The sequence below is a fragment of the Haliotis rufescens genome, unplaced genomic scaffold (genome assembly GCF_023055435.1).
Source record: "Haliotis rufescens isolate VD_foot unplaced genomic scaffold, xgHalRufe1.0.p SCAF_40, whole genome shotgun sequence".
In the NCBI taxonomy this organism is placed as follows: Eukaryota; Metazoa; Mollusca; class Gastropoda; order Lepetellida; family Haliotidae; genus Haliotis; species Haliotis rufescens.
In genome coordinates this window covers 3,367,447-3,389,007 of record NW_025964113.1, presented here as the reverse complement: position 1 = coordinate 3,389,007, position 21,561 = coordinate 3,367,447, and the positions used below count along the sequence as shown (strand labels likewise).

General features: G+C 42.2%; 1 protein-coding gene across 2 annotated transcripts in view; it reads left to right on the top strand.

Moving 5' to 3' along the window:
- Positions 1–21,561, top strand: part of LOC124138807 — a 37,347-nt gene that overhangs the window by 6,952 nt on the left and 8,834 nt on the right. For both annotated transcript variants that reach the window (XM_046505683.2, XM_048382697.1), the window contains exons 3-18: positions 3,717–6,583; positions 7,450–7,485; positions 7,862–7,993; positions 8,404–8,494; positions 10,694–11,286; positions 12,292–12,463; positions 14,117–14,220; positions 14,650–14,794; positions 15,153–15,497; positions 15,859–15,977; positions 16,313–16,543; positions 17,444–17,614; positions 18,132–18,292; positions 19,423–20,123; positions 20,682–20,821; positions 21,257–21,398. In XM_046505683.2, the coding sequence (XP_046361639.2) occupies positions 3,717–6,583; positions 7,450–7,485; positions 7,862–7,993; positions 8,404–8,494; positions 10,694–11,286; positions 12,292–12,463; positions 14,117–14,220; positions 14,650–14,794; positions 15,153–15,497; positions 15,859–15,977; positions 16,313–16,543; positions 17,444–17,614; positions 18,132–18,292; positions 19,423–20,123; positions 20,682–20,821; positions 21,257–21,398 (6,150 nt within the window). The remainder of the gene's footprint in view (positions 1–3,716; positions 6,584–7,449; positions 7,486–7,861; positions 7,994–8,403; positions 8,495–10,693; positions 11,287–12,291; positions 12,464–14,116; positions 14,221–14,649; positions 14,795–15,152; positions 15,498–15,858; positions 15,978–16,312; positions 16,544–17,443; positions 17,615–18,131; positions 18,293–19,422; positions 20,124–20,681; positions 20,822–21,256; positions 21,399–21,561) is intronic.

Below are 21,561 nucleotides of genomic sequence, written 5' to 3'. Positions count from 1 at the left end.
CAGACCTCCGTCATATAGCTGGAATATTGCTGAGTGCGGCGTTAAACAACAAACCAACAAACTAACTCCCATATACTTCAATATAGACTTACAACAGCTGTAAGGCTAGGCTAGCTTATCCAGGTCGCTGGAATCCCTCCGCTCGTCTATTAACGCTTACTGTTTTAATCAGATTTAAATATGTATCATATACCAACACAAACGAGGCGCAGAACATGCCCTGGGAAATACCACTGTTTGCCTATGTTAGATGCTTAATTCATTAATGTCAACACACATTTGAAATCAACAGTAGAAATTAATTATCATGGACAGTATGCCTCTGATAATATAACCATTGATGGAACTCAGTCCAGCCTCAGGCATTGCGCTCTGAATCATTCACGAAGTCGGATGAACTCATCGTAGATGATGGATGAAGCATTGATCTAAATCCCTGGGTAACAAGTTTACTACTTGGATTAAAAGGGGGCCCGGGCCATCCGCAACAGTCAGGTGCCCAGGCTACATGTGCAGAGTTGCGTCCCTTAGACGAGTAACTTTATATAGGCCTCACCTCCCCCACCTTAAATAAGGTAATATAAGTCATACAATAAGAAAACAAAAATAATGGAGTTTAAATGATAGGAATGAAACTTGCCGGGACCACCGAATAGCCCGAAAATAATACCCAAAATGGAGCATCAATTTTCAGAACAACATCCGATAGAAAGATTTTTATTTATATAACTCTTTTTAATTTTGTATGAAGGACATATTGGATAATTAAGGATTTATTGAAACTAGTATGTGATACATGTCTCTACACTACATATTGTGGATAGATTTACGCAGTATAAACGGGTTTAGAATATATTGCATAACTGTATGAAATTCTCGCCTAAACGGTGGACAAAGTCACACGTGGGGCAGAGAACATTTCAAGCTTTTGCTAAGTAATAAAACTCTCACCTAAGCCGCGTCGCTTAGAAACTGTAAATACATGCTGAGTCTAATCTTAAATGGTGGCCATCAACTTCAGTATAAAAGACGAAACTAGCATCGGAAATTAAAAATCTTCTATTGCAATCTTGCGTGCAAAAGCCGCCAAGTGCCCGAAACCCACTAGATCTTTATCGATTAAATGGGTATCGATCTCTCGAATCAATAATGGACGCACCCTCAATCCTGTTCCGGTGTAGATGTCGTGCATGACGTCAACGTTGTTTACCCCTCGCGTGACAAGACGACGTTAACGACGGAGATTAATTAATTCTTATCGCAAGGAAATTTGGCCGCTCCGGGATTGGCTGTGTTCATTGGCGACGTAGGCGATGCATGTGTGGGGGGACTGCACGGGCGGCACACCATTCGCCAATTAAAGTCCAGTTACGCACTTGATGTATTGTTTATGTGTAGACCGTTAAATGTAATTGTTTTTTTGTACTTAAATGAATTGTTACTTTTGAAGAAAGTACTTATAGTTTCTGCTCGGGGATAAAATTCCTTTGTCCATTACCCAAGAGAGTTCTTCATGAGCCTGTTTGATCGAAAGAGGTACACTATATTATAGCCTATTGTGTAATGGTATTTATTTCGGTGTCGTTCATCGCGTCCAGGGGGAGTATTTGTTGTGACAGAGAACATGCACACTTTTCAATCATTCAACACGCGCGTTAGTCCAGTGTCTCATATAAAGAAGGGGCAGGGCGCGCGAGTGGCCCAGTCGCCTTAGGCGCAGCAATTGGCTCTGCAGAGTGGCGTCCCTTAGGCGTGCCAGAACCATATGATCGTGGGTTCGAATTCCCGAATCACCCTATGTCTCTAGGTTTGTCAGCGCCACACCCGGGCTCGTGGGTTCTCGTCAAAGTGGTTACATCTAAGACCTGCACTACGTTTGGCTTTCCGCCAATATTAAGATGACTCACCGTTATATAATTGGAATATAACTAAAAGTGGCGTTAAACCCACTCACTCACACATCATCTTCTATTACCAAGCACTCATCTACATTGAGCTGTCTGCAAAACAAGAAAACGTGAGCAAGTGGCATCCTAATAATAATTGAATAACTGTAGAACTATTTTCCAACAACACATATCCAGGGCTCGATTTAAGGAACTTGACTTAATTTGCAACAGGTGCATGTTGACATGAAAATCTAGTTGCACCAGACAAAACCAGGTTGCACCTTGGTCCCATAAATTTATCAAAGTTGAAACAGTGATGCATAAACTATTCTACAAAGAATAAAACTTAGAGGAATTGAGTGGGTTCAAACATCGTTGTTGTGTGGACAAGTATTGGTTACTCAGACACAAATTTGAATTCTTATACATGCACCTGATTCATGTAGACATAAATATTAAGTTGCATATTTTAATTATAGGTTGCACTGGTGCATTTTTTATACAGCTATATCGAACCCTGCGTATCGTAAAATGCAAAACCACAAAATTGTCGTTCACCGTAAACATTATTCATATTTTTAGTTAGGGAAAAATATAATGTGCTTTGATTTTGATCTGAGAGAAATACCATGATGTCAGCGTGGCGTTCTGGTTGCCGTTGTACAAAGCAAGCTTAGCGCTAAGGTGATCGTAATTCACATACCTTAATATTGACTTACGGCAGTCGTAGCGCTATGGTTGTTTTGTACAACGGCCGCCAGGATTATATATCTAGTTTATGGCATACCATGCACTTATACCCCGATCACATGCGCCTCTATACATGCGCCTCTATACATATGTGTGTATATGTGCATACGTGTGTAGAAATACATACGTGAATATACTTGTCATGTGAACGCGTTCACTCATGTGTGTATATTTACACCAGGAGCAAATTTGCATCATGTATGGAGCAGGGGCAAATGTAAATGTAAATTTGCACTGTGTGTATATGTTTGCATTGTGAACATTTATGTCAACGTAAGAGGATGATCTAATTAATATCTGTTCTTTTGCCAACACGAAACAAATTGTCAACGGTTGCCAACTTTTATGCGTTTATACAGAGTTGAGCGGACGGTGTTTTATTTTGGTTTCAAGGAGTCAAAACTTTATGTACAAATTAAATCAAACACATTTCGCTTCATGCGAAAATGTTCGGTACAGTAACTCCCTTCTCAACTTTGATTGGAAAACAGCCTGTTTTGTGTTGAAAGTCGTGAACAGACTGACGAATATGTGTGCCTTACACAATTTACATACTTTATTTACACACCTAAAGATGCTTCTCATGTGAACGCAAAGTAAATTTACATATACGCACGTATGTATAGTTACACATGTGTAAATTTACTTCCGTTAGTAAATGTTGTGCATGTGAACGGGTTAGTGTAACTAACTCAGCAAGTGTAACACATTTTAGAAGTTGTGGTATATATGCAATATGGTAATATTCTACGTCAAATGTTCTGCATTGTTTCTAACCGATTGTTACATTGAATTACAATTATAAGAATTAAGAAAGAACATGATGTTATAACATATTTTGATATAACTCATTAGAAGTTGTCTGTATATTTTCTGATAACAAGTTAGCTGACATTATTTTCTGTGTAATGCTCGTTTTATTCAATAATACCGAATCCGTCAGTCTGTGACATATTATACCATACACATTTCGAACAAAACAGTTTGGGCTTCAAATAAACACCAATACAGATAGAATACAACTGAAAATATTAAAACTGAATCGAAGACAAATGAAATCATTCTTTCTATTTCCAGGTGAAAACGATTCCCTGTTCCTAGGTTGTAATCAGTCACCAGACGTTCCACTGAATCTGACCACGAATGTGTCCACCCTTGACCACCCCATCCACGAGTGTCGTCAGTACTGCAAGGACAACAACATGTCCTATGCTTTCCTCCTGGACAACGCGCAGTGCAAATGCTTCAACGCTGAACCCCAGGTCACCACTCCCTCAGGGTGTGTTGCGGGGGACTGGAAGGTGTACGTGGTGTCCCACGTCAAGACCAAACACACAGACATCGTCCTGACCCTGTCGAGCCAACAAATCAGCCCCAGGGGCTACACCAAGCCAGGTGAAGATGTCCTCATCTCGGCGTCCATTAACGTCAATGTTGAAGTCAGTTTCAGCTTTAATTTCATGGATGGGAGCAGTGTTTCTAGTGGGTCCCCGCCGGTTAGTCATTCGTGGACGACTGAAGGCGATTACAACGTGACTGTGTCGACAACGATCGGGTTGATCCACCTGACGAAGAAAATCTTGATCAAGATAGAAGATGTTGATGAAGGCCAAAGTCCCCATCTTGTTGAACTCTCTGGCATCCACTCGAGGGATACGTCTCAAAGATCTGAGATGCAGCTGACTGTGAACGATCCTGCCAACACCAACTGTACTCTGACGTATGGCGACGGTGCTTCTTCCTTCCTGATGTATACGGACTTTATGTCATCACAAGACAGCACTCATGATTACAGTGGTATTGGTCAGTATAATACCACAGCCGTCTGTTCCAACCAATATGGGTCCACGGTTGACAATTTCGATTTTCTATCCAAACAATTTTATGAATATTTTCAATATATTCAAATCGGTTTGACGGTAAGGTTTGATGTTGTGGGTTCGGCAGCTTTTCTTGACGATCTTGTAACGGAGGTTAACGGCACCGTGGTAACTCATGTAAAGACGGCGGCTACAGAAGTACAGGTTCAAGGCAGCGCCTTTACGACGGGGTCGGACCATAAAGTAGACCTCAAATGGAACGAGCAGCTTTTACAGAGAAAGTATATCCGGGCTGAAAGGAGAACCCCGAAACCCAAAATCGTTTCTAGTAAGCTGGCTGGACCATGGAATATGACCGTGAACTTTACTATAGAAATCCCACCGGGAGACTTCCTAGCGGTGACCTTCAACTACGGCAACGGTCAACCGAGTGAAGTGTACTACGTCCACGATGCCACAGAGACTCTGTTCATTCCAGGAGAGGCGGAATACACTAGCCTGGGTGGGTATGGGCTCTTTGCGAGGGTTGCTAATGACATCACTTCTGAAATGGTTGGGGAAGAAATGTCTGTGGAAGTTCCCGTGTTCGACATCAGTGTTGCGTCAGCCAATGTGACGTCGTTGTCAACTCCCGTCGGACTTACAGTTGATATTAACATGGGAAACAAGGGTCCCCCCAAAGTGGTCTTCACCATTGACTACCGAGATGGAACGGGGCCAAAGATGCATGAATATGACAACACCGACCCCGTCGGTTTTCTCCCCTTCAGCACCGACTACATCTACAGCGACTGGGGCATCTACCGAATCATGGTTACAGCTTCCAACAATATTAGCTCTATGACTGAAGAGGTATTGGTTCAGGTTGGACAGAACATCACAACGATTGACATTGTGTCGAACATTGATAGAATCCCCATCAACGATCAAGTCACCTTTACTGTCACATGCCCCACCGGATCTGACGTCACGTATGACATTGATTTCGGTGATGAAACCAACTTTTCTTTACCAGAGCTCATTACAGGCGGAATGAAGTCTGATGCACAGACCATCGGGACGGTTATATCTGAGAGTGTTGTCAACATCACCCACACGTATATGGACACGGGCTACTTCAATATTAGTGTGTCAGCCACCAACGATTTCAGTAAGGCAACGGCGCCTTTGTGTCCTACTGTTATTGTAGATGAGATTACAACAACCGGACCTCCAATCTGTTCTATCCCAACTGTATCCTTCAGGAACATTGATCCTACAAGCCAGACCAGTCCAGCCGAGCACAAACGGTCAGAGGAGATGGTGGTTACAGTAGATACTGACCTCAACTGCAGACAGAACTCAACGGCCAATTTTTCCTGGAAGGCAATGAAGGTCACCATTGACCAGGGCACGCAGACAGAGACCCAAGTCCATGAGATTTGCAAGTTTCAGGAGACCAACAACACCCTGACTATCCCCCCTCTAGGGCTCTCGTACGGGCTGTACAAAATCACAGTAACTGTGGCTCCTGTTGGGCATGATCTGATCAGTGCATCACATGATCTGTACCTCCGTATCATCATGTCTGAGCCAGTTGCAAAAATCCTCGGCGGGGACGTCCAAACCTTCCTCATCTACGCAAACGCCATCTTGGACGTTTCGGCGTCTCGCGATCCGGATTTGACGAGTAACGTTAGAAATGGTCTAATCTACGACATGTTCTTTCTCCCAAGTACTGACCTAGACGCTGCTAAAGTTTTGTCACTGGCGCAATTGAAATCTCAATCAACCTTACGCCACACAGATACTTTATATAAAGGACAAACCAAAAATCCTTTAGGTATATACGAAAAAGGACGTGTTTTCAATGACAGTGCGAGCCTCCCCGATGCACTCACCAGATACAACGCCAAAATTTCCTTCCCTGCAAGTTACTTTGTCACGGACTATTTCTCGTTCGGGATCATCTTATACATAACCCGAAGCAACTTGATGTCAGTGACTTCTCAGATCATTGACATCAGGAAGACCAACCAGAGTCTCGACGACCTCTCCTCCCTCCTCGACATGGCTCGAAACGCCGACCCCGACACCGCCATCAGACTCTGCGATGGTGCAGCTGCAGCCATTCTCAACCAAGAGGTCAGTGAACCAATCTGTTATAGAACTCGTTTAACTCGATACATCGCTAAATACATATTCCAAGCATTATCCTTATCGGCATTTTGATCTGGCACTGTCACTCCGCTTGTCTCGAATTACGAACAATTCACTGATCTTTCAATGGCCCCCAAGACTTCGAGATTTCACTGCATTGTATCCTTAAACGAATTCAATCACTGATTAAATCTGAAATGCAGGAAGATACGCGGATGTTAATAGTTGGTAGCACTTGCGTATAATTGTTTGTTATGCAAGTAATGATATTTATCATTGTATTTTCATCATGGGATCAACCCTGTAAGTGATGTTTTTAGTAAGTTGACGTTTGACTATTAGGTTGTCTGGCATCTCTTCCCAATGCTGGCATTTATACTACTCAAAAGAAGTTAAGATAGATAATCTGCTATGAAATAATTGGGAGGTCCTTAACTTCTTTTGAGTAGTATAGATTGTCATCACCATAACCAACAGATTTACCCATTTATCACTTTATGTCAGAACAGTTGTCGAACATACGATATACCCTTACTGTGTCTTTAATTTTCTACTGAAAACGTTTGTGTTCAGGTATCAACGTTTTGTTTTCACGGCGCCATTCAATTACGTCATTGCTTCTGTCACGCTACACCGTCAGCAGAGATAAAGCATTTTTGCACTGAAAAGTCATAACAGCCAAATATATTAAAAAAATATAAAGTAACATGGGTAAACCAATATAAACATACCAAACACCAAACATTGTAGAAAACATAACGGTCACTCTACAAACTCGCAATTCTATCATTAAAAAAATATGAGAGTTTTTTACGTTTTTGTAACCGATTGGTATTGTCATTTGCTTGCAGGCATCGTCAGTGGAAGAACAGGAGAAACTGGCAGAGGTAAGACTGTTTGTTTCTGGACCACCACCTGCATGATGCTGTGTTATATCTTATCTTCATCCCAATGACAGAGATGTCCCACCTCACACCTTTGTAAAAGAATAATGATGCCTTTGTGGATTTTACTATAAATTTTCATTTTGATTTTATTATAAAATGCTACGTCTTGAAATAAACATGAAAAAATGGATCGACTCTACCGAACATTTCTGTTCATGTGGCTTCATGTGAAACAATGAGGTTATTGGAATGGCGTGTATATGTTAGGTCCATTCTTGTACACTCTATGAAATTTGATATTATTAAATGGGCAAATTCATGCGTCAACTACTAGTCAAGCTTATTCGAGATATCGGGAGTAAACGTCCTGTTTCAGTCAACAGAGGCGGTGGTGGATACTCTGGGGTCAGTTGCCAAGAGAGTGGACAATGCCAACCAGGCGTCCAAGTGCGCAGGCGCAATAAAGGTCATGACCAGTAACAAAGACATCGTATCAGAAGGGTCAAGGGTAAGAGATCAAAGGTTGCCGTATGATCCCGATGTAATATTTCTGCGGGCTTTCGTACATATCATCTATGATTTGTATACATACATGAAAACACGTTGTTTCTAAGTAAACACTGTTGCCATCACTGTTTGTATTGCTATACCAAGTATTTCATACATTAATATGTACCGATGTTTATGGTAGGCGAGTGGCCTTGATTACATGATTTTTGTGTGCGTACATGCTATATATTTTTAAATTATTCATATAGTTTGTATTAGAATGTGATACTTGAAATTCACAATGCATTGTTTTTCATTGTATGACAAGAACGACTGATATTTGTCAACTGATAACACAAAATTGTAAGTACGAAATTGTTCTGTGTTGATAAAAGAAACAAGCTATTGATACTGATGCTGTTCTATTAGTCGTCCGCCGCTGACGCGTTCGTGAATCTGGCAAATGGTACCTCTAACATGGAAGATGCGACAGTAGATGATGCAGAGAACTTTGCTGGAGGTAACTATTTTCAGACTCACCGGTTTTTCTGTGTAACGCCGCTCACTCGACACCGGTAGACCTGAGTTGGAGGGACAGGGTGGGATTTGTGGGGAGATATTGATGTGAGACGGGGTGGTTTTCTCATTGGAAAATATGATCAGGTTTGGACAACAGTTTGGCTTCAAAGGTAAATTATATTTCGTTCAACTGAAACTCCCGGACAAGTAACAGTGAGACGATTACAGAATATTGGTGGTGGTGGTGGTGGGAGGGGTGGGGTGGGGTCTGGGGTTGGAGGAGGAATATGCATGTCAGGTTAAATACAATGAAATCCCGTAAGTCTGAATGATACCGTTTGTCGAAGAAAGTAATCCATATTTATATTTATGGGATGCCCCTTTGTAGATATGTTCTTAATGGTGTTTCCAAAGTAATTGTCAAGAAAATGAGATCTCGGGAATAAGATTTTCACCTCAGCAGATGAAATTGTTATTCCTTCTCCTGTGTTGGGTTTTGAGCGACGATGCACAGTGAAGCTACACGTGTGTGTTTGAACATGCACACTGCCGCATGCCGCTAATACATGTTTCCTACTCAGTAAAACCATCGGATTTTCAGTTATCTTTGCAAATGAACCTATTAACGGAGTGTTGGTGAATACGCATATGTGATGGAGTAATAGCGGCATAATGAGTACTCTTCGTAGCAACGCTTACCGCTACAGCCAGTGACATCATCGTGTCTAGTTGTCTCCCTTAGTAGTGGCAAGATCTGCTGGTCAACCTCAGATTCGCTCATAATATATCATCCATGGTCTGTCAGCACCATACCCACTCGTTGATTTCACCAAGAAGTTACTGTTTAGCGACATGCATCGCCACATTAAACTGACACGCCGTGGATTAACTAAAGAACACAGATTAACTAAAACAACAAGAAACAAAAACAAACAAAGGTAAAGAAGGAATAGATACCCCACCTGAACGCTTTAAAATAGAAAATCGAAATTCGTTTCTGTATAAACATTTCGTGCTGATAATTGATGATTGCTATTGAAAAATAGCCCCTAAAGGCCGTGAAGAGCAAAAGAGTTATTGCATTGAACAACGAAAGCAATAGAAAACCTATGCAATAAAACCTGGCCCACTTGCACAAAGCGATCTCAGCGCTAAGATGATCGTAACTCCCATACTTTAACATAGGCTTACAATAGTTGTAGCGCTAAGATCGCTTCGTGCAAGTGGGCCCTGGTGTTCACACCACCACACATAAACACACATACTAACCCTTAGTCTCTGAAAATACCTAATTTTGATGGAAACAAACAATTCAATTTAAATGGAAAAAGAGCCCCAGTGAGATGTCGGAACCTGTGGAAAATCTAGACTTGATCGATTTACAGAAAGGGATGGGATTAAGGAAAAATAATATGGTTCAGGGACTGTGAGACAGACAAATACTCGCTAACAATATGACTATGAGAGACAACTCTTGCATCCATCTCATGAATATTCGGTTTGAATACAGCTGCCAATAGGTTCTGCTTTAGCTGGAAATGCTTTTGTCGCAACGCGCACATGCTGCATGTCTATGAAGAAGAGTCGTTGTGTGCAAGTAGTCAGTAGTGTTTGTTGTTGTAGAGTGAGTGAATGAGGGAGTATGGTTTTACGCCGCTTTTAGCAATATTCCGGCAATATCACGGCGGGGTACACCAGATACCCACGTCGGGAATCGAACCCGGGTCTTCAGCGTGACGTGCGAACGCTTTAACCACTAGGCTACCCAGCCGCCCCTGGTGTTGTAGAGTTCACATTGTAACTTAAATAGAGACTTGCGAGGTACCTGTGTTTTCCACAAAAGCGGATATTTAAAACTTGGATAATGTTTAATGCTGTGTACCACCCAAATGACTCACTACATATAGCTTTAAAAGGTGTTTGTCCCTCGTTATTCAAGAGACCAGTACACATGGATTCGTTTTAACATGCAATACCATGGCAACGCTACTGCGGACGCATGCTGTGTATCACATTTTTGGTTTTAATCAATTATCGCTTTGAAAGTATATTCCTGTTCGAAATAACCTATTACCACTAGAAAAACAAGATTTGCTAAAACGTCCGTGTACGCGTTTGTAGAAATCGTTTATGAAGGATATGCAATTATGTTGAAAACAACTTTGTGCATTTCCTTTAAACATTTGGATTTGTTTGCTAGAGTGTCTAGGCGGGTTTGACAACATATTCCCTTCAAATGAGGACGCCACCAAACCCAAAAGAGGCCGACGGAAGGACACGTCTGACGCCAACACCAACGACGTCTCAACCGTACTACCATACACCGGCGAGATGACGACCCCAATGTCCACAGTGTCCTCAACGACGGAAGAGACAACGACGCTGCCACCAACAACGACAACGATGGCTACAACAACAACCACCATAGCCAGTACAACATCTGCTAGCGGCCTCGTCATCAACTACGTCGCGGAGGGAGACAGCAGCATCGACGTCGCTGAGAACCTGCTCAACAAGCTCCCAGAGAAGCTGACGTATGATGAGTTATTTTACTACATCTTCGACGATTGCTACCTGTTCAGGAAGGTGATGAAGACAGCGAGGGTTCAGTACACCTGTCCTTGCGTCAGCCCCAAACACATCGATGAGATGATGTGCACCGGGACGTGGACAAATCAAGAGAAGATATTCGCCACGATGACGTACCTGGAACACCCTGGCGACATCTACGACTACTACCTCATCCCCCTCGACGACGCCAAGGCCATACGCGACGAGAAGAAGAGACTTACGGTAATTTCTGCCATTTTAGTTCTATTATTCTTTCAAGGACCAATCGTTTTAACAGTTTACGTTCCTGGTGGTGGTAGGTGGTTGGGGCTATTATACAAATACAGCTGATGAAAACTTTATTCATAACACACATATTATTCGCATCGGAAAACGTTCAAAGTACGTTTAATCGTAAAATGAGTGCTGTTACCAGAACGCGTTATTGAGAATGTCTTTGAAATACGTAAAAACTTACCTAAATATTAAAATACTTTATAGAACCATAATTCAAACTATAACACGTCTATGTGTTTTTTATATTAATTGCTTTAAATATATATAAAGAATATATAAGTTCCACAAAATATTAGTATACCGAGCCATATGCGGATTATAGAAATGGCCACGAACTTGTACCATGATATAGGTCTTAATTTCAGGTATTATGTTTTTTGTGGAGATTCCGGGTGACAATAGGTCCCCGGTGACTTATGCTGGTCGTAAGAGGCGACTGTATGGATCAGACGGATCATCTTCCCGAGGCAAGGGTGTTAACTGAATACAAAAGTCCAGTTTCCTGGTTGCAAATACTGCAGTCGATCGAAATCTGCACGTTGGAATCCTTGTTGTTTACGGACAGGATATGCACAGACTCGTTAGTCCAGCCAAATGTAACTCCGGAATTCCAAACTAGTTCGGCAAAGATTGAAACTGGAATCTTACAGTCAGTTAACTCCCTTGCCTCGGGAGGATGGTCCGTCCTCGGCTGATCGTTGCTCATAATCACTGATCTGTCTGGTCCAGACTCGATTATGTACAGACAGCCGCCATATAGCTGGAATATTGATGTGTGGCGTTAAACAACAAACACATACACAGTTATGACGACAGTGAAGACATGGTAATACCTTCAGTTGGCTGCAACTGTTGCTTAATGTTGACAAATGTCATCAATATAATACAGGTGATCATGTCTTTTCTTGACAAATATTGTGATGCTGTTTGATGGTGATGTCCGTTGTTAAGGACGCCGTGGTGGCCAAGTCCGGCTCCAACGCTCTATCAACAGTGGCCGACACTGTGAACAACAAGGCTCCAGAGGACGACGACAAGGAGCGGACCTTCAACTCCAACAGACTCGGACTTAAGGTGCAGAAACTCAGCGTCAACAAGAACAACGGGACAAAGAACTCCACAGGTGAAGCACACAGATTGATTCCATTAAGATGTGTTTTAACATATATATTGTCAGAAGACAAATGGTTCAAGAGCAAGATGTGAAATTTCCACGGTCGTCTTCATTATACATACTTGTTTCAACGCATCATCATGTCTACCCGTGACAGTCTGGGTTAGAATAGGTCTTCACCAACCCATGCTTGTCGTTAGAGGCGGCACTGTTTGTCGTTAGAGGCGAATATGCTTGTCGTAAGAGGCGACTTACGGTATCCGGTGGTCAGGCTCGCTGACTTGGTTGATGTATGGCATCGTATTCCAATTGTGTGGATCGATGCTCATGATATCAATAACTGGATTGTTTGGTCCAGACTCGATTATTTACAGACCGCCGTCATATAGCTGGAATATTGCTGAGTGCGGCGTAAACAACAAACCAACAAACCAACTCCCATACACTTCAACATAGACTTACAACAATTGTAAGGCTAGGCTAGCTTATCCAGGTCGCTGGAAGGCCTCCGCTCGTCTATTAACGCTTACTGTTTTAATCAGATTTAAATATGAATCATATACCAACACAAACAAGGCGCAGAACATGCCCTGGGAAATACCACTGTTTGCCTATGTTACTTGCTTTATTCATTAATGTCAAACCACATTTGAAATCAACAGTAGAAATTAATTATCATGGAAAGTATGCCTCTGATAATATAACCATTGATGGAACTCAGTCCAGCCTCAGGCATTGCTCTCTGAATCATATATCATGGATCGATGTTCATGATATCAATCACTGGTTTGTCTGGTCCAAACTCGATTATTGACAGACCGCCGTCATACAGCTGGATGATGATGATGATGTGTGTTGCTTAACGCCGCACTCAGCAATTTTCCAGCTATATGACGGCGGTCTGTAAATAATCGAGTCTGGACCAGACAATCCAGTCACTGACATCATGAGCATCGATCCACGCAATTGGGATACGATGACATGCATCAATCAAGTCAGCGAGCCTGACCACCCGATCCCGTTAGTCGCCCTTACGACAAGCATAGTCGCCTTTTACGGAAAGCATGGGTTGCTGAAGACCTATTCTACCCCGGATCTTCACGGGTCCATACAGCTGGAACATTGCTGAGTGCGGCGTTAAACAACAAACAAACAAAACGTAATGTCATGACAGAAACAGAAAGTAAAGCTGAAAAGAGTAAATAGAAATAGAGCATCAGTAATATGCACCAAGAGGACACTAAACTTAAGAAAACCTGTTACTAATTTATATAAAGTCATGTACAAGATAAAATAATGCGGAAATAGTTCAAAATCATAAACTTTCATTTCCTTTAAAAAGTGCCATATCAGAATGGGTACCGTTAGTACTTATTTTCCTTGTCTTTTTGTTCAGGCTGTGCAGCTTTCAGTTACTTAAGCGTTCTCTCGTTCGGTTCCCATAATGGATGATTGGGACCGGTTCATAACGTCCTCGGGCGCCATAGTGCTTTTAGTATTGTTAAAAGCAGCATAAGTCCTCACACACATTTTTTTTTGAGTTATTATTACATGCTAAATATGATATTTTTGAACTGATTGTAGACACACACTATAATAATGAAATCGTGAGCATGTAATATTTCTTCGATGTCTGTATCACGTTAACTGTTTGATCTGAAGACTCCAAACCGAAGACCCAGACCATGTCGATGCCTGTGGGGTCGTTCAACATGCCCCTGGACGCCCTGCCCAGCGCGTCCGACTGCCCCGGGGTCAACACTATGGTACGTGAATATGGCATTTATGTAACATGTGATAGGCGCAGAGTTGCTTGTTATGTGATCTTAAGATTTTAAAATGTTTTACCATCTTTCTCGATCTTAAATTTACAAATGGTAAATTCATAGGCCAAGTAGGTAAAAATTAAAAGTCTTCACAAGTACGTGCCCTCCACTATATCCGTGGTAGCCTTGTGAAACACTTTGACCTTCATTTTATTGCTAACTCATTTGGTAGCGAAATTTGTTTACAGGTATCAAATCTACATATGAAACCTCTAAATTGAAAACACAATCGATTCGTGGTAGCCGTGTGACACACTCTGACCTTCGGAGGCCTGGACTAAAAAATAAGTTCGTTATATAGCTCAGTTCGTTATAAGCGTGTTCGTTATAAACGTAGTTTACTGTATATACGTGAGTAAACTGTTCCAGTTCCTGGGAGACAATGACAACCCGTTCAGTTTCTCCAAGGAGAAGTCCAGCGTGGGTAAGGGCGTGCTGAGCCTGGGCTACTCATGTGGGGGTAGCAAGCTGGCGGTCAAGAACACTGCTGAGCCCATCGAGATGTGGATGAGCCGTGAGTAACCAGTGCAGCCATGTCAATCTTTCAGTATTCTGTCGGGCGCCTGGGACTTTTTTAAAAAAAAATTGTTCCAGCAAATGCTCGAAAACATAAATAACTTGGCCTCAGATTAAAAAGAAAATCTGTAATGCCACGACATGATATGAGCGAATCGGTGTTCTTTAACTTTTTTGGAGTAGAATATTTTCTGTACTATCAAAACCCAACCCTTTAAGCATTTAACCATCGATGCCATGTATATGTTGTGTTCAGAGATCCAGATGCTGTGTGCAATGACCCAACAAGAGTATAATTTAACCACAATTTAAATCACCAGACTTCTGGTAATATCTTCTTCTCTAAAACCAAATAGGTGACCCTAACGCCTATTCCTCGAGTTTGTTCGTCTTGATCACTAAATGGAACAGCGACACTCCATCAATCAACTACCACCCCCTCAACCTCACCGACAAGAACAGTTCTATCCAGGTTGTCCTACGTCCTGGAAACGCCAATGAAGCTTACGACGTCTTTGTCATGTACGACAGCCACCCCAACGAGACACACTACGACTTCAAAGACTATGTTCCCAAGGACGACTTGTCAAAGTTCGATAACGTCACAGAGAAAGAACTCGACGAGTTGAAGTACACCGTCACTGTGCCCACGACGTTGACGTCAATGAACGGGTCTTACTGGATCGGCGTTAAACTGAAACGTAATAATGTTATCATTTTGAATATTTATTACATATATTACGTGCATCGTAAGTGGACAAATGAACTATGATTGCCATGTGGTCTAAAACACCATTATTAGATTAGAAGAGTTGCGTCCCATAGCCGTACCAGGATCCGATGGTCGTGGGTTCGACGTGATTATGGTCCTCAGTCTGTAAGCACCATACCGTGGCAAAATGTCTATAATCTGCATCATTTGGGGGTTTCCTTTCACATCAGTAATATGACTGAAATATTCTTAAAACAGACGTAATGCTGAAATACGTTTCTGATTACTATGACCCAACTCACTCACAATACAATATTTAAATATTTCGTTCCGCACTTGCTTTTCCCCAGGTGGGACGGTGTCTATCTCGGAGGACACCACCAATAACACGTACAAGATGATGAACCTGGTGTCCGGGTGTCGCTTCTGGGACACTGAAGAAGAAGCATGGTCTTCAGAAGGTTGCACGGTACTTACCTCATACTCTCTATGTCAAACAGTCGCTTTCCGAAACTCTATCTATCTATCTATTAATTTTGGGCTTTTAATCGTATCATAATTAGTTATTGTGATGTTTTTAAGCACTTTTGAATTTCTTAATAACTTTTAGCCATCTGACAGAAAAAATAATTGTAAAATGACTGAATTATTTTGGCGTTTTGTAAATTGCCAAACTGAAAATTTCAGTCATTTTACACATGTATATATGTAGCATATTTTAACGATGTTTCAATATATATAAGTTCGATTTACGTTTATTACAATGTACATTTAACTCGTTGTTTCTTGTTGATGTTAATCCAGGTTGGCCCACTCACGACCAAGTACCGTACTCAATGCCTCTGTACACATTTGACGTCTTTCGGCTCCGACTTCGTTGTCGCCCCGAACACAATCGACTTCACCAATGTGTGGGCCAAGTTTGCCAACCTCAACGAGAACGCCGCCGTCTTCTCCACCGTCATCTCCATCCTTGGCATTTACGTCATCGGCCTCATCTGGGCCCGGTACATGGACAAGAAAGACATCATGAAGGTAACCAAGATGAGTTAAAGTGAGTGAGTTTCGACTAATGCCGCTTTGAACAGTAATGCACAGCAATGCCATCTTGATGTGTATGGAAAGCCCGAAGTGATGTATGACGTTCACATCCTTTGTGAAACCAGTAACAAGGGTTTGGTGCTGACAAACCTATAATCAGGACCAATCAGGGTTTCGATCCCACGGTAATAGGCTTCTTGTATGCCATGATGACGCATATCTGCACAGAGAATTCCTGCCACATCAAGCTAACACACCCTCATATAAATGAAATACTATTCAATGCGGCGTTAAACTCAATTCACTCATTCACTTCATCCAACATGATACCATAAAACACCAATGTTTCTTTTTATTTTCTATTTACACCTCAGACCGGCAGATGATGTTCAATTGTCCGTTGTTTGGCTCTGAAGAATGTCAAATCTCTCTTAAAATTAAATGGAGTTACCAACGGCTCTGTAGAGTTATCTTCTGATACGGTGGTTGGTATTAACGTAATGGCTTCCAAAATATGACACGCGTTATCATATCATAAATGTATAATATAAACTAAGGTTTGACTTCTGTCACTCCCTCTGGTCTTCCAATTCGACGAAGGGCAATGGGAGCGCAGGGGTCTAAGGCGGCGCAATTCGCAGTGAAGTGTTGCCTCCCTTAGTGCCAGGGTCGTTGCTTCGAATTCCAGATTCGCGCTGATTAGGATCCATGTTCTTTCCACATCTTCATTCTGGCAGTTCTTGTAGGACCTTTGTCACTTTTTACGAAACATAGCTGACATGCCGCGAACTGAAATTCTGTTCAAAATGGCGTTAAACCCAACTCACTCATTCACACCAACAACGCCAAGAGCAAAACACCCTCGAATAACACCATAACAATGGTTGCTTTTAGTGGGGGGCGACGCCATTGGTTGACAACCTCCCAACCGACAACTATCACTACCAAGTGTCGATACAGACCGGCATGAGGAAGAACGCCGGCACCGACTCCAAGATCAGCATCATCCTCTCGGGCGACGACAGTGACACCGGCGTAAGACGACTGGACGACGGCAAGCGGAAGGTGGGGATTCATTCATACACTAATAAATTTGATATTTGATGCTATTTCTCTGTACTTGTGAAGGTGGTGGACTATATCCTGTTTTATGACCGACCATACTGGAAAAGAAATTGATTCACGTTTCAAAACAATAAAAAGTTTTGTTGTGAAAATGAAAAATGTTCAGCACCTCCTCCCATAGAAAATATGTCTTGAAGCACTGACCACACTGATATTCTGTCCCTGACAAAACCTTAGCCACGCCCTTACATACAACGACACGAATTGTTACTGCGTGATAAAAATATTATCAAGAAAAATAGCTGGTATCTTCTTGCTGATATCGAACATACTTTTGTCTTAGGAAGTTAGAAGTTAGAAGATGATTTGCATGAAGGCCTCAGACGCATATGCAAAACCATATACACACAGCAAGTGCGAACATTATACCATGCGTCAATACACACATACGATCAAATACGATTCTGAAGATATGACCCCGAAATGCGAAGATGACGTTGATTTGCTGCATCTTCAGCACATGGGCCGCGGATCCATCATGAACTATGTGATGAGTGTGGAGAGCTCCCTGGGGTCCTTGGCCTTCATGAGGATCTGGCATGACAACAGCGGGAAGGGCAAGCAGCAGAGCTGGTACCTGGACCAGGTGCAAATCACGGACCTGCAGACTGGTGAAAAGTCAGTACTTCATACACAAATATTGTTCCTTATTTGGTATGTTATTTCTCTCAAATTGAAATTGGTTTTGAAACTTCTAACAAGGTTGCTGCCTGACGTCGAGTTACTTAAGAACATTCTAATGCTAATTCCATACTGTGATTATCCCAACATAAATGTTGGAGTGATATGGAAATAAACTAGTTATTTAAGAAATAAACGACGGATGGGAGTTGTTTGTCGTACAATAAAACACTGCAGAGAGAATAAACCATGAGGGGCCTATCATTATTATGTACACTCTCTTTAAGGGTGTTAATATAATGTACAAGCTTTCACAATATTGACACGTATTTAAATATTATAGAAGTCAATTTTAGAAAAAGGGGGTTAAATTTGGTATTTCCCACATATTCTCACAATTTGCACGTCGATTATCTCTACCCTTTCTCCCAATACCGATTATCTCTCCAACTTTTGGATGCGGTCATTCGGCCTTTGCGTTTATCCACGTTGCCCAGCTATATCTATGGGGGAACAACTCACCAGACACTTCGCTCTAAACAATAACGTCGTCCAATTTACGACATCATCAAGTTGCGCGTGCATGTTCGAATATTCACGAATGACGTCATCATAGAACAAAGTTTTATCCTGAAATAAATCACACTTCATTTTTCATTGTTCTTTGCGATTTATCGCGTAGCTATCTAAAATATGGAAATATAACTCAACTAAAAAAAAAAATTGTCTGCATTTACCGGAATGTTCAAATAGGCAATATTAAACACAAAAGACAAAATCACATTAACATTAGTTTAACGGTTAATGTATTCAAGTAGTTAGGGGACACGGTTGGCCCAGTCGTCTAAGGCGCCGCGATTCGCTGTGCAGAGTTGCGTCCCTTGGGCACTCCAGAAATCCATGATTGTGGGTTCGAATCCCGTTTCGCCCCGATTATGTTTCTAGGTTTGTCAGTACCATACCCGTGCACATGGGTTTCACCGAAGTGGTAAACGTCTGTGACCTGCATCACCTCGGGCTTTCACGCTGACCCGCCGTGATATAACTTTAATACTGTTAAAAGCGCCGTTAAACCCAACTCACTCACTCAATTCAAGTAGTAAATGTTAAATTTTATATCTTTATAGATCGTTTTTCCTGTGTGATCGATGGCTGGCTGTGGAAGAAGACGACGGGATGGTTGACAGAATCCTTCCTGTGGCTGGACTCAACGATCTGGTGGCCTTCAAGCACCTCTTCTCGTCATCCGCTCGGAAGAAACTGACCAATGAACACCTGTGGGTGTCGGTGTTCTCCCGCCCAACGAGAAGTAACTTTACCCGCGTCCAGAGAATCTCGTGCTGCGTGTCACTGCTCTTCCTCACCATGATATCAAACTGCATGTTCTTCAAGACCGAAGGGAAGCAAGAAAACGTCACCGCTATCCAGATTGGACCCATCTCAATAACGTTACAATCCATTTTTGTCAGCATCATCAGCACCTTCATCGTGTTCCCAGCCAGTTTCATCATGGTGACATTCTTCAGAAGATGCAGGCCCAAGAAGAACGCCATCATGCAGAAGAACCAACAAGAACCAAAACGAGGCCAGAAGTATCGCTGGAAGAACATTCACAATTCAGCTGGAATGTTTGGATCCAAGACTCAGAAAACCAAGATGCAGAAGTTCAAAGAAAGCATGGCCGGCATCCTGAGTTTCCATCAAAAGAACAAGTATGATATGGATGAGGATGGAGTTGGGCACGAAGAAATCAGGTTGGAGAAGAAGACGAAGAGGAAGAAGAAGCCGTGGAGTCTCCCTCACTGGTGTACTTATATCGCATGGGTTGGTGAGTAGACATGTTTCTGTGTCCAAGTCCCCAGTGAGTGAGTTTACCGCCACTTTGAAAGTTTTTCAATATTTCACAGCGTGTCAGTTTGATGTAGGAAAGCCTAAAGTGATGCAGTTCGTAGAAGTTTTCCAAACAATGTGCTTCTTCCCTGAACATTGACATAAAACATTTCGGGTGCACGGGTGGCCCAGTCGTCTAAAGCCCCACAATTTGCTGTGCTGAGGTCAGAACCCTATGATCGAATCCCGGTTCGCCCCTGTTATGTTTCTAGGTTTGTCGCACCATACCCGTGCTCGTGGGTTTCACCAAAGTGGTAAACGTCTGAGACATACACTGCTTTCCTCCCTAATTAAGCTGACATTACTAGAATATTATTAAAAGCGGCTTGAAAACCCAACTCCCTTACTAACTCAAAAAACAATTCAAATAAATATGTCTATCCATGTGTGTGTTTTTGGTTTAAAATGTATTTCCAAGATTTGGTTACATATACCGTTCCCAGGTTGATGACATTCTAAGTTTGTTTGTTCAAATACAGTAATTTCTTTTTTCCAGTTTGTTTCCTGAGCGTCGTAGGGTCGGCATTCTTCACCATCTTGTACAGTATGGAGTGGGGCAAGGAGAAATCCAACGAGTGGCTCATCGCCTTCGTCCTCTCCTTCTTCCAGTCAGTCATTATCGTGCAGCCAGTGAAGGTAAGATCAGACAGTAGTGAGATCCGTAGTCCCTTCTGTTAATGGTGCTGTGGTTGACAATGGTAGTCTTTGATCACACCTTGCACTCCGGATATCTGACATTCACGCAGAACATTTGCTATTCCGAGAAGAGGGGGTGGAGTGAGTCGTTGCATGTCTTCAAGCGCTATCAAAGTGTGGAAATGATTTGTCTATGTCTCTCTCAGAGTCTAACATCATTTCAGCAATTGATATACAGTTCAAGAATGTGAGTGAGTATGCTTTTCCGCCACGTTTAGCAATTCCAGCAATATCAAGGCGCAGGAATCCAGAAATGGGCTTCACACATTGTATCCATGTGGGCCATGAAACTTCTCATTGGACTAAAACTATACGACCAATAATGTTCCCAGATCATCGATTGCCAGATCTTGATGACCGTGTGTGTTCCACCAGGTGCTGCTCATCGTGGCCTTCATCGCCTGTATACTCAAGAAGCCGGAGCTAGACGAGGAGGACCTCAACGAGAACATCGACAACGTGCTGGCCCCAGACGAGGAGCTCTTGTCCAAGAAGCAGGACCCTGCCACAGTGTCTGGTTTGTGTTTCATGTAATATTCTATGACATGTGATTTAACTTTCATTGATTGTTTCTTTGTTTACTTATTCATAGAGTGGATGTTTGTTTTCAAAACAATCTAAATCAAACCCGCTGTAGATCGTAGCATGACATAATCAGATCTCATCAGGCCTAAAAAGCC